The sequence below is a fragment of the Ambystoma mexicanum genome, chromosome 11, assembly GCF_040938575.1.
Source record: "Ambystoma mexicanum isolate Mex_15411 chromosome 11, UKY_AmexF1_1, whole genome shotgun sequence".
Taxonomy (NCBI): domain Eukaryota; kingdom Metazoa; phylum Chordata; class Amphibia; order Caudata; family Ambystomatidae; genus Ambystoma; species Ambystoma mexicanum.
In genome coordinates, this window is record NC_090934.1 from 737495715 (window position 1) to 737513008 (window position 17294).

The window sequence follows — 17294 nt, forward strand, 5'->3', positions numbered from 1 at the left end:
GAAGGAGGTGGGATGTGAGAAGGGTCATGAGCAAACAGGTGTCTTAGAACCGCTTGTCCCACTTGTGTATCTGTCTTGGAATGAGTGTCAATGCAGTAATGCTGAGTAAAAGTGTGAATAGAGCTCCAAGTAGCTGCTTTGCAAATGGTGTCGAGGGGAACATTTGCAATGAAAGCCAGAGTGGCCCCAATGCCTCTAGTAGAATGGGCCCTTGGCGTAAAAGGCAGAGTCTTTTCAGAAAGAGAGTAACACAGCTGTATACAGTTGATAATCCACTTCGAGATCGCGCCTTTAGAGACGCGATCCCCCTCTCTGCCTGTAGCTACGGAGACAAACAGTTGATCTGTTTTCCTTAGCGGTCTGGTTTTATTTACATAGTAGAGGACCGCCCTACGCACATCCAGGGTGTGTAGTTTCACCTCAGCTGAGCTTTGCGGGTTCTGGAAGAAAGCCGGAAGCTCGATGGACTGGTTTACATGGAACTTAGATATAAATTTAGATGAGAACCTAGGGTGTGTGTGTAAAACCAGTTTGTCTTTGTGGATAGTAAAGAAAGGATCCTGCACTGACAGAGCCTGAATTTCACTGACCCTTCTTATAGAGGTAATGGCTACTAAGAAGGCCGTTTTATAAGTCAGGTGTTTGAGACTACTTTTATGCATGGGTTCGAAAGGGGGGCCCATGAGCTTAGCTAGCACCACATTGAGGTCCCATCCTGGCGGTGGGTTCGAAATAGGAGGGTGAAGTCTCTTTACTCCTTCCATGAAGGCTTTAACTACTGGTACTTTCCACCACGATACTTTGTTATGGGATGTGGTGTAAGCCGAGAGGGCTGCCAGGTGTACTTTCAGAGAGTTAAAAACCAAACCTGCGTCCAGCAGGTGGAGCATGTATGTTACAACGTTGGAAGGAGTGCAATCAACTGGGTTGATTTGTTTATTCTGGCACCAAATAACGAATCTCTTCCACTTGTCAAAGTAACAGTGCCTTGTGTTTGGTTTCCTGGATTCTTTTAGGATGTCCATACACCTTTGTGGTAAATTGAGATGCCCAAACTCTATGACCTCAGGAGCCATGCTGCCAGGTTCATTGAGTTGGGTTCCTGGTGCACTGTTTGACCTTGTTGCTGGGACAGTAGGTTGTACCAGGTTGGGAGTTTGATGGGCTCGCACACCGCCATCCTGCGTAGGTGTGGAAACCATGGTTGTCTCGCCCACATGGGAGCAACTAGGATGAGCGTCATCGATTCCTTGTTCATCTTGTACACCACCTTCCTGATGAGAGGAGTTGGTGGAAAAGCGTACGCAAACATCCCTGACCAGTTCATCCACAGGGCGTTCCCTTGGGAGTCTGGCTGGGGGAACCTGGATGCAAATCCTGGGCATTGTCTGTTTTCGCTTGTGGCGAATAGGTCTATAGTGGGGAAACCCCACTGAGAGAAGAGATCTTCTACGATATCTCTGTGAAGGACCCATTCGTGTTCTTTTGGGAGGGAGTCTCTGCTTAGGGCATCCGCTAGGGAATTGAGCTCCCCTGGAACATGTTGTGATGACAGGAAGATGTTCCGTCTGAGTGCCCATATCCAGATTTTCTGGGCAAGTTTGGACAGATTTGGTGAACGAGTCCCTCCTTGTTTGTTCAGATAGAACATGGCTGTCGTGCTGTCCGTCTGGATCTGCACCGACAAGTTTAGCAGATGGGGCTCGAACGCCCGAAGCGCTCGGAATACTGCCAGAAGCTCTAGCAGGTTGATGTGGTTCTTGGCTACTGAGTGAGACCAGAGACCCTGAGCTGTGTGGTGGAGATGGTGAGCTCCCCACCCAGTCAGGCATGCATCTGTAGTCACCACTGCTTGTACTTCGGGATCGTAAAAGGGTTTTCCCCTTGCGAGATTCTCTCTTGTCCACCAGTGTAAGCTCTGTACGAGTGTTGGCGAAACGACCACTAGATCGTCCCACTGACCACTTGCCTGAGACCACTGTTTCGCCAACCATTCCTGCATGGGACGCATGCGCAGACGCGCGTGGGGGACCAGGTAAATGCATGACGCCATCATGCCCAGTAACCGCATTGCTTTGCGTACCGTTATTTGTTGACCTGACTGATAATGTGGAATTTGCAGTAGTATATTCCGAATTCTCTCTTCCGAAGGGAAGGTCAACCCTTTCTGAGTATCTAGGATTGCTCCTAGGAACTGTTTTGAGGTGCTTGGCACCAGACTTGACTTCTTCTCGTTGATAGAGAAGCCTAATTCGTGGAGGAGGTCGATAGTCCTCTGAATGTTTGACCTGCAAATTCCTGGGGTTTCCCCCGTTATGAGCCAGTCGTCCAGATAAGGGTACACTGAGATTGCCTCCCTGCGTAGGTGTGCAGCTGCCACCGCCAGTACCTTGGTGAATACCCTTGGTGCTGAAGCTATCCCGAAGGGCAGTACCTTGAATTGGTAGTGGCGACTGTCCACCTTGAAGCGCAAGTACTCTGTGCGCTGGGAGCATGGAAATATGAAAATAAGCATCTTTCATATCCAAGGTTGCCATGTAATCCCCCTTTTTTAGGAGGGGGATTACCTCTTGTAGCGTGGTCATACGGAATTTTTGGGGCTTGACATACTTGTTGGCAGGCCGTAAGTCCAATACTGGGCGCATTGTCAAATCTTTCTTTGGCACAAGGAAGTAAGTTGAATAGATACCCTTGTTTACCTGGTGTCCTGGGACGAGTTCTATCTTGTCCTTTTCTAGCAGAATGGCGATCTCCTCGAGAAGGATCTTCTGATGTTCTAAGGAGTGTATTCTTTGTCGTGGAGGGTGGTTCCGGGGACGCTGCAGTAATTCTATACAATATCCTGCGGACACTGTTGACAGCACCCATCTGTCTGAGGTGATCCCTTCCCAAGCCTGGGTGAAGTTGGAAATGCGTCCCCCTACTGGGGTTGCGTGAGAAGGGACCCTGAACTGAGCGTCACTGCTTTGGCGGAGGCGTGCCACCTCCCTTGTTGGGGCTGCCTCTGCCTCTTCCACGACCTCTCTTGTTACCTTTACTGTAACTTTGGGTAGACTGCTGGTTATTATTCCATTGTGTACCCTGTCCTTGGGCATAGTTGCCTCTTTGTGAATTTTGGCCGTGTGGGCGACGAAAATTACTGTTCCCCCTCTGGTTCGGGGGTTTGTTGGTAAGCTGGCCAAGGGATTTGAGAGTCTCGTACTCGTCCTTGGCATTTTTAAGTGCGTCTTCGACCGCTTTCCCAAACAATAGATCGGGTTCCACCGGCTTGTCTATTAATGACGCCTGTGTTTCTGTCTTGAACCCCGACTGCCGCAACCACGCATGTCTCTTGATAACAGTACCTTCTGCTATCAATCTTCCTACGTTGTCTGCAGCGTCGAAAGTTGCTTTTAAAATGCAACCAGACACGGCTCTCCCTTCTGCCGAGATCCGAGCCAACTGGCCCTTTAACGGTTCAGGAGCAGAGGCTATGAGCGCCGCGACCTCTTCCCATTGATGGCAGTTGTAACTTGCCAACAGGGTGGTGGAGTTAGCAATCCTTGCTTGGTAGGCGGACGTTGAGGCTACCTTCCTGCCAAACCCGTATAGTCTTTTGCTCTCCTTGTCGGGAGGAGCTTCTGACGACGATAAGGGTGTCCCAGCCCTCTTCCGAGTGTTGGTGACCACTAGGGAGTCTGGTTTAAGATGACCTCTTATATAAAGAGGGTCAGACTGGGCTGCCCGAAAAAGTTTTTCGACTCTGGGGTTGACGGCTCTGGTGAGGTTAGGGTTCACCAGGGATGGATCTATTCTACGTTGGATGGATTTAAGGATAGGGATGGTCTGAGCGACCGGCCTCCTCTCTCCCACCAACTCTTCTGCGAAGTCCCTTTCCTCCTGTACACCGTGGGTGTCGATGTGAAAATGTTCTGCTGCGCGAGCGAGAACTTCATTAAGGAGGGGTTGGTTATCAACTGGCGAGTCGGTAACTGGGGCTTCGCTCTCTACCGGGGAATCTACTCTGTAAATTTCCTCATCTTCTACCTCCTCCAGGTCCTCATCCTCCGCATAGTATTGAGACCCGGTTCGTTCCTCCATAATTGAAAACTCCTGGTCCCCTTCAGGGAAAGGTTGTCCTTGGTATCTGGGGTGAGGAGTAGAGTATGGAGTAGAGTAAGGCTGCACCTCGAAGGGGTCAGGTCTTTCGACCCGGGCCTTTTTACTTAGGGGGATAGGATCAGAGGAGCCTGAGGGTGTGGCCCCTTGAGGGTCATACGAAAGGAAATGCTCTGGGTTTTTGTCACAAAAATCCGCTAAGGAAGACATTCTTGACATGACCCTGTCTATGTCCTCACTGGACCATTCTTTGGAACAGGGTATGAGTTTAGTAGGCAACTTAGAGGACTTATCAAGGGTACCCTTGCTGGATGTTGCTGTCCCAGTAGATCTATGTTTATCTGTCTGCTTGGGGTGGAAGGATGGTTTTACAGGAGTGGAAGGCTGAGCTTTCTGCTGTTTCCCTCCCTCCCCGTGCGTGGAAAAATGTTTTCCCTGCCCCTTAGAGGCCCCAGAGACCTTCGACGCCTGGCACCGAGGGTCTGGAGAGGTATCTTGTTTCGAGCGTGGGGCCTCGCTGGTGTTAACTGCGCTCTTGGTCTCTTGGAGCGCGGCCTGGGGGTGGAAGTCGTCTTCGTCTTCTGACGATGGAACTTCCGTTAATCTAGGGAGCGAGGCACTCTTGGCAAGAGTGGATGATTGCCTTGCGTCATGAGGCGATCTCGATCGAGAGCGCCCAGAGGACACCGAGTCGGACCGTTCTATCCGTGCCTCTTTCCGAGAAGGCGACGTCGTCGAGATTCGGTTGGATTTAGTGTGCTTAGTGTGTGTAGGTGTAGCGCTTGCGTCGCCGGGGGTCTTCCCCATAGCCACCCTGCCGGGCAACCTTCCGAGGTCGGGGACCTGCGCTCGGCAGTCTTTCGACGCCGTAATGCCCTCGCCGTCCGAAAGTACGGCGTCGCTGCCATCGCTGAAGGCGCCCTCCGCTGCCATGGCTGCCTGCCTGGCGTGGTGGGCCCAACGCTTTGTCGAACGGTCCTTAAGTGTCTTAGGTTTAAACCTACTACACGCTCTGCAGTTCGCTTCGGGGTGGTCCCTCGGCAAGCAGAGGTTGCACGTGGCGTGCCTGTCGACGCAAGGGTATTTGCGATTGCACTTGGGGCAGAATTGGAAAGGGGTACCCTCCATACGCACCTTGAGGCAGCGGGCTGATGAGTGTAGGAAATATATAAGGTGTATTTATATACCAAGAGTGAAGAGTATGTACCACCCCCCACTCTCCCTACTTGCAGGGCCGAGGCCAGCGGCCTACTAGGCCCGGGCCGAGGCCAGCGGCCTTCCTAGGCCCAGATCCGTCGTGCAGCAGCCGACGGTCGATGTCTTCTCCAGCCGTCGTCGAGATCGATGGTCGACGTTGGGGTGGGGAAGGATGTCAATAAATAATTTTAAATTGCAATATAATAGCAAAAGTATGGCTAAGGCCAGGGGACTCCGCAAGATGCTTCCGACCAGTATGGCGGAAAAAAACAATCTGAGGATCCTAGACGCGTGAGGGATCTTGGGTACAGTGGACGTCATACTAGGGATAGTATTACTGGCACGCCTGTGTCGACGCCCATTTTCGAGTTTCGAAAAACAAACTGTAATACTCCGCAGCTTCCACTAGATGTCGGCCTATGCACAGCATGTGATCTAAGCAGATTCCACAAGCCTCAGAAATATATATATTTTTTAAATGCGTAGTAACTCCGGACAGGCGATTAAGACCTTCAAAATGTGTCTGTCTATACGAAAAAGGGATTCACAGATATTGTGGGCTGCTGGAAATACAAAAACGGAGTTCGATCGATTTCATTCGATTTCTCTTTCAGCCAAAGATAGTGTCCAGAGGTAAAGGGCTTGGGTAGGCCTGGGGTCACCGTAAGAATCTTAAGTGCATAGCAGATGCCAAAAGGCCGTTTTGCGTTATGGCATGGCACTAGAGGCGGGGAAGATTTGTTTTGCTGTGCCCTGGGTACTCGCAGTGTGGAGAGTGGGACATAGGCAGGCTTGAGGGGAGGGAACGATGTTAGCTAGAAGGCAGATGAAAGGTACATTAAGAGGGTAACTCGGATACTTAATCTAGATTTTTTATTTAGCCTTTTTGGGCAACATTTTCATATTTCTGCTGGGGGAGCGGCTCAGTGTATTGATCTCTCAAAAGTAGGCAGCTGTTGAAAATGGAGGGATCTATAAAAACGAGAATTGGGTCACCTTGAGTCTCTTAATTGGTTGGAGGGTAAAAGGGCCATATTCTATTTCAAGGAACTGCTGGAATAAACTAGCACTGACGGTAGATGTTACAATGTTGAAGAGGGTGCCACATGTTACATACTTCAATGCAGGCTCATGTTCACCATTTATATGGATGAATATTCTTTTCTGATTCTTTTTTTACATACTGCATATTTCTGAGTTTAAGAGAGCAGTCTTAAGGTATAATGCAGATAGAATAGGTTGCTTATTGTTTGGAGCAGTTATACACAGACATGTTCTTGTCACTTTGAACCAGCAATGAATTATCCCTCTGTGTGTACGTGCTTTTGTGCGAGAGTGTTTTGCCAAGTTATTTATACAGGCTGTACATATTTGCCATTTAATTTATAGAGGCCTCTTTTGAATAGTTCACCCTTAACTTTCCAAGACACCTTATTTAAAAGGAAATAGTTCAGGCAAAGCTGCACAAAACAAGCATTGGCAAAGCCACAAGGCTGGTTTCCTAATTGTAGACGTTAAGGGGTTTTTGTTACGCCTTCACAGTACAAACACAGGTCAGATAGCTTTATCAGTACTTGTGGCCAATTAAGGGAATTTCCAAAGCTTCCACATCATGTCTGCCAAGCTCCCCGTTTATTCGGCACCTGTATTTGCGTTTACATTTCTCCGACCAGAATGAATCGCCCATGCCCAGAAATCAGCCAGGTCTAATTTGCATAGCCATGAAGCCCCGCCGTTTAAGATGCTACTGCTCCATACCTGTACATCTGGTTATATTTTTACAAATGATGGAATACAAAAGGTGTGGGGGGAGTGTGGATTGGGCAGACAGTCGCGTGAGGAAAAAAATCTCGTACTACATTTTTCAGAAAACCTTGACAGATATACTGTCAATAAATGTCACAGGCTGCTTTAACTAAAACAATGTAAGCCTGAGCCCTTCCAGCAGCTGTGTAAAGCTTCATGGAAACAACCACACACTCGTCCAAAACAAATCTGTAAACACAGATGTTTTCCTAGCTTATAATGCAAAGATTCGTTCATTGTAATGCCGGCCACTAACACGAACTTACACAGCAAGTAGGTTCTTCAGTAACAGGGCGCAGCGATCCATTCATCACAATATATCTAATATGACATGCCAAAGTCGTCGCACACAAGGGAATCACACCAACTAGAAACACATCACAAAGCTGACAGCACCGGCAGGATTGTCCTACTACTGTTCCACAAGGGTGCCTAGGAAAATTCCTCCTTTGGTCACGTTGCATGTGCCGATGAAAGACGCTCCATCACAAATAAGCCACAGGCTGCTTCAATAAAACGGATGCACACCAGAGCCCAGGCACAATGACAACCAGCAAGTTTTTAAAAGCCAATGGAAACCATGCGGTTAAATAACGGTATGCATCGCTATGCTCCACAACGCAAAGCTGTCCCACACAAAAGAAATGCACACAGGAACAATGTTCTATTAAACGAATACCGTGATTCTCGCACTGAAATGTATTGCCACCATTCTGCAAAGTTTTCAAACTCTGAATAGAAACATTATCAAGGCGTTGGAACACATAAGGGCATTATAGCTTTTAAGGTGTCATTTCTAGATGGCCCCCGTGAAAATACGGATTGAGTTAGATGCAGTGACCAAAGAAATGCATTCCATGCATCCCAGAGAATGGGGGCGTTATGGATTAGGGGCCTCGCTAGTATATTCTTTAACCACAATTTAATGCAGAACAAAAGTGGGCATATCGTCCATGTGCCGAGCAGCGTCGAAAGAAAAAAAAACAAAGCAACTGACGCCAGAGCCAACCTTTCGCCAATCGATTGGCACCAAGGCTCCAGAACAGAGAGCTATACCAGAGAGCGGAAGCTTTCTCGAGCCAGACCTAAGCATGGATTCAGTTATGAAGATGGGAATCTGCAACTAAATTTAGACTCACTATTCTGTGGAAATTCTGTTTTTTAAAGGATGGTTATTACACTCATTAAGTGCACATAACTAATTCACACTTCAGGGGACATTAACAATATTAAACACGATTTATATTGTTTCCATCTCGGAACTGAGCTTTGAATTAATTTGAAATATGAACCTTTTTGGGTTACAAACAAAACTGTATAGCTAGAACAGATTTGTATATTAACATCAAGATATCAGATGTATAAAAACATTACTAGACACAGAAATGTACATCAGAAACTATGCACCATCTTGCATAATTATTTGTGGCCAGAACATACATGCTTTGCAGTCAAAGCTGTGGTGACAGCAGGTATTCTAAATAAGAGGAAAGTCTGGTTATTGTCAAAAGAAAGAACATTCTGCAAAAAGAAATTCAACTGAACATATGGTGGAGTGGAGTGCTTCTTCGTGCCCATGTGATTTTCCACAGTTCAATGCATTTTATTTTTAGTTATTTTATGTATCCAATACTTTGATCTAAATCTATGTGTGTCCTATTTAGATGTTTTCCTTTTTAAATAAAAAATACAATAGTATTTCAAACTAAATAAAAGATGCGCGATTTGCGCCTTATTATGTATGCGGTTTCCAACATACAAGTGATTCCTTTACCACTTCTTGTACCAGAATTCTGCATTTTGGAAACATTGAGATTAACTCTAAAATGGGATCCATAAAAGCACTGAAACCTCCTGTACGATGATGGTATTTACATCTGTTACTGATTACTATAACCCTCAGGCAGATTATCTTTAACAAGTGGGTTTCACACATTACCCAAGTCTGGTGTGTGTGTGTTCAAAGACGTCTAGCAACAACGAATGGCATGTTTGGACTTGATCTGAGAAAGGCACACTTAATATGCCAAAGTATGGGAGTCCCCCAGACTGAGCGAACACAGCTAGAGGAGAACTGCCTAGCATGTTGGTGCTGCAATGTCTTTGAATGGGACCAGACTGATATGCAAATGGATATTTCTCCTCTCTTCAAAGTAGTGAGCAGAACTATGGTTATAGACCCTCCCGAGTGGGAACCATGCCGTAGAATAGATTTGGCTGCGTTTCTTCTCAGTCGAGGGACTCCCACATGTTTGCATATTTATTATTGTTTACTGTATGAATAGTGAGTGCTGACAAACCTAAAGATCACACAGGAAGAGCACCCACCAAAATACAAACAAGGTGGAAACAAACGAAGAGTCAACAGAAGAAAGTATGGATAGCACAGTGTCCTTATATGGGACATGGCCAGTGAAATGTGCATCAGCTGGATGTTTTTGAAATGGCCGCATTATCAACAGATCCTTTGTTAAGTCAACAACACCTGTAACATGCTCAAGAACAACACGCCATGGCTGAAATGTAAGAAACTATTTGGCAATCGAAAAGGGGTTTCCACTCATGCGCATATTCCAGACAACAGACAGAACTGTATTTAGCTACTGGTCTAATTAATTTCAATTCAGAGCCAACAAGAGCTGTACTCACGTTAATAATGACTCCTTTGTCTAGAAGGCTCTGTTTTTTGGCAGTCATCACAAAGTAATGGGTACTATCTTTGTAGTAAACTATGTTTTCCAGATCAATTCCTAAAAAATACAACAAACCAAATGATGATTGAGGAAGATTCATACAAGTTTGCCTTTGTACATATGCAGCTACATTGTGGATGGTCAATCAGCTTATAACACTCATCAATAAAGAAATGCATGCATGGATTTTTAAATAAATAGGATTACGATGACAAACGTTATGAATATCTAGAACAGACATGTCGAGTTTATACACACATTTTTTAAATAGAACTAGTTTTCTAACAAACTCAACATTTAATAAAAGGTTGCATCTTACTATCATTTTAAAAAACCAAAATGCACAATAACTTGGGTGGCCCAGGGAGTGGATGGTGGGAATATCCTCATGGGCACTCAAGAGAATGACCAACCTGTCTCCTCCTTAAGGTCTTGAAAGAATTTCTGATTGAAGATAAATGCCACACCGCTGATTTCCTCCACCTTTGCTTCCGCCGTTGTATTTCTGTTGATGAAGTTTGCGGTTATTGCAATTGCCAGTTTCCCACGAAATTCCTTTCTTCTGAAACCTATGGAATCAAGGCCAAATCAGGAATTTTACTTCAAGCGCTATGCCGAGAAATCATACCCTGTACACATTTGAATGCCTGTTTCAATGAAGGACTAATGCATTCTACAACAGGTTACACAAGTATACAGGGCGCCCGGAGGCCATGGAAATGGCAGTGGTACGTGGTATAAATAACAGTAACATACAGCTTATGCCAAGTATTAATCTTGTTGCTAATAATGCAGATAAATATAGGTTTTTTCAATTACAGATGAAAGAATGGCACATAACTTAGGATGGCACGTGCAGAGATACCCATTCAGACTTTGAATGGCTTCAGGAAACCTTTCTCATGATAAATAAATGTTATGGTCACGCAAATAGGGAAAATACTTTGCTATGAAAATAGATTTTTCTTGCTGTGGTCTTTTTTTACTTTGGTAAATAATGATCACTCAGGTAGTGCCTTTAACCCCTGACCTCCCCATTCCACTTTACTTCCCAGCTTTACTCCACACCTCTATTCAGACTACAATTATCAGCCAGGGTCTTGGCCTTATTCCTCCACGGTGTGCTTACCAGCCCATCTTTACTTTTTTCTTAAATGGGTGGGAGAGTCTATGGCCTTGAGGCAGTGGGTTAAAATGTATAGGGTAAATGGTGCACTTCTAAAAAATATGGGAAGAACATGGGCTGCGAATGTATTGCTGAACAAGGCATCAGAACAGCACTGATGGCAATGAGGCAGGAAGGCTAGATCAAAAGGATAGGGAGCTGGGCAAGCAGGGGAATGGGGTTTGCGGGAGGTGGGGCAGACTTACCGCTTTATCTTTCCCAAGTAACTATTGCATATTAGCTTTTGTACTCTATTACTATTGGGAAATAATAGAGTACAAAAGCTAATATGCAATAGCCGGAATTGTTACGGCAAAAAGGATCATAGTGTGAATGAACCACTCCTTTGACCAAAGATATAACATATTATTAGGTCCCACTTATATTGGTTTACTTGTGATTTTTTTTTTAAAAGTTTTGTAAATGTTTTATGCGATATGATCATTTTTAAGATTGTTCTTAAATGTGTTTCTTCTTATGTGATTAAAAAAATGTGTATTTGGTTGGAAATGAAAACAAGAAACGGTCTTATTAAACTGTGAGATAGGATACCCGTTTACAGAGGCACGGTTGTTACATGGCTAAACGTTCACAACCAGTGTTCTGAAAGACTTCAACCCCTGAGAGCATATCCACTGAGCAGCGGATTCCAGGCATGGCACGCAAGAATATCTGGGGAAGCTGTCCAGGCAGGAATATTGTTCAGATAGTTCCTGGATCAGATGAACCTGAGCACAATGGGCCTTTTTTCCTTACCTTCCAATGTGTTCCTTCGTCCATCAGCACCAATTATGACATCAAATTCATATTCTGACAGAGGGTGATCTATTGGCAAGTATTCTGCACGCCAGCCAACTTCTGCAGAAATGAACAGAAATGGATGGATATTTTAAACTGTACACATGCGTTTGTTGCATATTAAGTGCAATTAATAAGTCCAAATGTATACAAAAATTATGTGAAACATATCTGTATTATCTGTAACAATAAAAATGGGAAAATGCGATTCCAGGTACCCCAGATGTTACGAATGCAAAAACAAATATAAAAAAATATACATGCATCATAAAAAGGATACGTGCCATAATGCCACTGAAACATTACATTGCAATCAAATATCAGTGTAATGGTGTGAAGCACTTTTCTTTTACTTTTTTTGTGGGAGCCATCCCAAAGTTTACCGATTTGTATTACGCTCATTGCAATAACAGATGGAGAACACAGACTCAAACTGAATATAAGAATCATTAAAAATACACCAAACTATAGAGTAAGAGTTATAAAAAAGAAAATCCTTCAATGCCCATCAATAATTAGTAATTAGCCACAATGCATTATTTGAATTAGTAAAATAAGGTTTAAGTTACTTACCTGTAACTATTGTACTCCAGCATGGGTCTCGCATGGATTCACATGCTCATGAATATTCCCAGTTGTCAGAATGGAAATCCTCAGTAAAAGAAAAAACAGTTTCACTTTCAAATTGTATTTCTCCTCTAAACCAATCACTGTCCTCTGGGTCATACTGCCCCCATCCAATGACATTCCTCCCCCTAAATCCCTCCTCTGGCAGCCATCTTCAGATTTGCCAAGCACATAAAGTGGCAGTATGACCAAGAGCAGCTGCGGACGGGACAGAGGGAGGGTTTGCATGTGAATCCATTCCAGACTCATGCTGGAGAACAATAGTTACAGATAAGTAACTTAAACCTTCTCCAGCATGGGGTCTGGCATGGATTCACATGCTCATGAAGAATAAATACACAGCAGTACAACATTAAACAACCAAAGGCTCAACAGAAGCAATTACACTTAGCCCTGGTAAAGACTCACCTCAAGCAAACATGTGGCGTAGCACTGCTTGGCCGACTCTGGAATCCCTGTCGACGCAGTAGAATTTCGTAAAGGTGTGTGTGTGTACCTTCACGTAGCAGCCCTGCAAATGTTGAGCAGGGGCACAACAGAAAGGAATGCCGTCATTGCAGCGATCGCTCTAGCGAAGTAGACTCTCGGACGGCCAAGGAGAGGATGGTAAGCCAATCAACGACAGTGTGTGATGCAGCCCGAGAGCCTCCTTGAAATCGAAGCCTTGGACAAGGCCTTCCCATGGTTCACAGGACCAAAGTTCACCAACAGCTGCAAAGCCTTCTGAATACTCTTTGTGCGTGTCATGTAGAACTTCGGGATACAAGCACCATCCAGCGAGAACAAGGCCCGTTCCGCCGGCGACAAAGGTTTCTGGGGAAAAAAACAGGTAAGACCAAAGGCTTGTTGAGGTGGAATTCCAACGGATCCTTCAGCATGAAGGAGGGATGCATCCATAGCACTACTCTCAATTTGTGAAAGGTCAGGTATGGTTGCTTGCAGGATAGGGCCAGGATCTCACCTACCCTCCTGGCAGAGGTAATGGCCACCAGGAAAGCAGTTTTCCATGTGAGAAACTTGAGTGGGGTCTGATGCAGAGGCTCAAAGGGCCCCCCCCATGAGCCTTGTCAGAACCACGATGAGTTCCCACACTGGGGCAGGAGCCTTCACCGGTGGGAAAGATCTGAAAAGTCCTTTGAGAAACTCCTTGACGAGTCAGTGAGTTCAAAGTGAAGATCTTCCTGGAGACCTGGTGTAGCGAGAGATGGCCGCATGTGCCAGTCCGGCCTTGGCCAAGGATAGCAAGTACGGAAGGATCTGTGGGGCTGTGACACGCAAAGGGGTAATCTTCTGTGACCGGCATCTCGCAGAAAATAGCTTCCACTGGTGACAATAGCACTTCAAGGTCGATGACAGCCTGGCTTTGGCGAGGACCTCCCTGCAATTCGCTGGCAACTCATCCTCCAAATTTTAGGGCTGCAGGAGCCAAAGCCTTGGGTTCAGCGATCCAGAGTCATGATGCAGGATTGCACCTCCTTTTCTGGGCAGAAAATCCGGAACCACCGGCAGCTTGACCAGAGGCGACACTGACATGCGGAGAAGGTCCAGGTACCAAATCTGCATCGGCCACGCCGGGGCGATTGTATCATCCTGCACGAACACTGCCCGAGTGTGTTGACTCGAAGGAGGGGGAACGGAGGAAACACATACAGAAACGGCCCTTCCCACCGGAAGGAGAATGCATCCCCAAGCCTCCTCGACTGGTCGCATCTGCGGGCAGAATTCTGGCATTTGGAGTTTGCTGCGGTCCCATATATATCAATCTAGAGCCTGCCCCATGACGAAGAGGCGGTCCACCTGATCCTGCGAAAGTTCCCACTCATGGCAGGAGCGCAGTTCCCTGCTGAGGGAGTCTGCAATGGTGTTCTTGACTTCCGCCAGCTGAAGAGGGCGGAGGAACATCCCTTGTCCGACGGCTCATCGCCACAAGTCCTGCGCTTCCTTGGAGAGCACCAAGGATCGAGTGCCCCCCGTTTCCTGATGTAGAACATGATGGTAGTGTTGTCCGTGAAGATACTCGCCACCTTGCCCTTCAGAGATGGAAGAAACGACCTGAGGGCCCAGAACACTGCCCGTAGAGCCAGGATGTTGATATGGAGATCCTTCTCCTCTGGCAGCCACAGGCCCCTGATTTGTAGACATCTGGTGTGGGCTCCCAGCCTTCCAGGGAAGCGTCCATGGGGACTCTTGGTACGGGGGTGGGGAGGGTCTTGAAATCCCCTGTCTTGGGCGATGGAGCGGATGCCCCACCATACCATCACCCAACGGAACTCGCTGAGGGATCTTGTCAGTGAAGCTTCTGGACACCTGTATCCAGCGCGCTTCCAGGAATTTCTGTAGGGGTCGCATTTGCAACGTGCAAAGTCAGACGAGGTATATGCAGGACAACATCATGCCCAGCAATGACTTGATGGCCAGCACTAGGGCCGTCTTCGTTGACGAAAGCCGTTGCACCTTCCCTTGGATGGCTGCTATCCTCTCCTCCAAGGGCAACGCCAGACAAGACGCTATCGAGTCTGGCACCTAGGAACAGCGCATTCTGCGATGGCGTTAAACAGGAGTTTGGAAAGTTGATGGAGAATCCTAGTTCCGTCAGTAACTGGAAGGTCATCTGTGTGTTTGTCGGCCAGAACCCTCGAGCGTGCGCAAATCAACCAGTCGTCCAAGTACAGGTGTATGTGTATGCCCTATAGACACAAATGGGCCACCACTGGTGCCAGGCCTTTCATGAACACCCTGGGTGTTGACCTCAAGCCGAATGGTAGAGCCTTGAACTTGTAGTGCTGTGGCTGCACTACGAAACATAGTAACTTCCAATATTTCTTGTAAATGGGGACGTGGAAATAGGCAACCTCCAGGTCCAGCGACATCATGAAGTCTAATTTTTCCATTTGGCGTAGCACGTGTTGCAAAATGACCATCTTGAAATTTTGGGACTTTAGCTATTTTTTGAGACGTCGTAGTATAGGCTGGGCCTCCAGCCCCCCCATCTTCCTTCTGACCAGAAAGTATCTGGAATAGACACAAAGCCCCAGAGCTGATGGGGAACTAACTCCACCGCCCCTTTTTGCAACATGGCCGGTACTTCTTCCAGGAGCGGAGGGATGTGCTGCTCCTGCCGGGCAACCAGTGGGATCCACGGATACCTGTGTTGAAACTCTAGGGTGTGTCTTTGGGTGAGAGTGTCCAGCACCAATTTGTCGGTGGTAAGCTTTCTCCACTCACTGATGAACTTAGTTAGCCGGCCTCCAACTGGGGTGCATGGGTAGGGGCCCGACGTCTGGGTTGATTCAGACTTGCTTCAGCGCTGGTGTCCTGCTCAGAGGGCGACGCTGTCCTTCCGCTACCATAGGCCTGGGAACGGCCTCTATAGGTTTCCTGACTTTTGGATCTGGACGGTTGATGGTACGATGTGTAGAAGCCTTTTAAAGACACTCTACTTTCCACTGGAGCAGTGAAAAGAAGAGCAGTGCTGCTGGAGAGTACCCAGGGAACAGGCCATCTATCTGCTTTGATGGCCTGGAGAGACTGGTCAAGGACGTTCCCAAACAGGTCCTCTTCACTAAAGGACACGTCCAGCACCTTCGCCTGGACCTCCTCACTGAGATTCGTGGCCTTCATCCAGCCCTGCCGATGAAAGCAGACACTGATCCCGTGTTGGCGATGTCCAATATTTCATGATAATGTAAGTAGGATGTTAGTAAGTCTGTAATGTACTGATTTATGCAGTTATGCTTTCTTTTTCCTTACGATTTTTCTTTCATGAGATTTTAATTTGTTTTATATACTGAATTATTAGTCTTTTTGAATGGCTATTACACTATAAATAAAAAGAAAAAAGAAAAGAAAAAAAAAATGTGATGGCATCAGACACCACTTACCCTTCCTGGAAGAGAGCGATTGCCTCCATCTTATCGGGGAGAAGCTCCAGAATAGGCCCCAGGTTGTACCACAACTCCGTCGTATCTGGCCAGGATTGGCAGTGCATTGGCCGCCTTGATAGTGGACACTGCGGTGTAAATCATCTTCTTCCCCATGGCATCCATCTTCTTCCCCCTCGCTGTCCAGAGGGACAGAAGCTGACATGGACGGATTGGCTGAACTTTTCCTCGTGGCCGCCGATACCACCGAATCCAGCGATGACTGCGACCTCAGGCCCTTCAGTGTGGAGTCCGGCACCCTATATTTCTTCTCCAGTCTATCACATTTGGCTTGAGTGAGCCATGCAACGGTTCTACATGAAGACCAGGCACTCTTCCCAAAAATCGTCTAGAAGGGGCACCGCCATGATCGTCTTCATCTGGTACAAGAAGCCCACATCATTGGTCTCAGGCACCAGCTGGTCAAGCTTGGAGGCTCTGGATATCATGGAGTGGAACGATCCCACCTCATCCAGCAGGGACACCCTATGTGGAGCATCCAAATGCGGAGATTTACCATACGCTGCGATGATTCTTTGTCCTCATCCATCGTCGTGGCCGTATCCATCCCCTTACCCGTTTCTGGGCCTGCTGGGGGAGAAGGGACCTGACATGGTGGCGGAGGTTGAAATGGGGGCATCAGATGATGCATCCTCTTTGCCGGAGGCTGATCGGGGACCTGGGGACCCCAGGTACTGCAGTTGGAGGAAACCTCAAGTGGATCTCTGACACCAAGGCGTGCAGAGTCAACAAAATAGCCATGGAACTGTCCCTTTGCCGAGCGGGCAGACGAAAACTAGGCCCTGCGCCGTCGTCATCGTCATTTTCTTCAATGTCCTCATGGACCGTGTGTAAGGACTCCTGATCCTCGTCATCTGTGGACGAGACCTCCTTGGCTTGGACTCACCCTCCCACCCCCGATGAGCATAAACCGGGGTATGAGCTGGTTTCACACCTTCTGGCATGCCTGCAGACTTCGACAAAGTCACT

At 47.0% G+C, this 17294-nt stretch overlaps 1 protein-coding gene across 5 annotated transcripts in view; it reads right to left on the reverse strand.

Moving 5' to 3' along the window:
* Window positions 1–17294, reverse strand: part of MICAL2 (microtubule associated monooxygenase, calponin and LIM domain containing 2) — a 1393870-nt gene that overhangs the window by 998689 nt on the left and 377887 nt on the right. For all 5 annotated transcript variants that reach the window (XM_069623638.1, XM_069623637.1, XM_069623636.1 and 2 more), the window contains exons 5-7: window positions 11716–11817; window positions 10208–10363; window positions 9751–9851 (exon numbers count right to left, since the gene is read on the reverse strand). In XM_069623638.1, the coding sequence (XP_069479739.1) occupies window positions 9751–9851; window positions 10208–10363; window positions 11716–11817 (359 nt within the window). The remainder of the gene's footprint in view (window positions 1–9750; window positions 9852–10207; window positions 10364–11715; window positions 11818–17294) is intronic.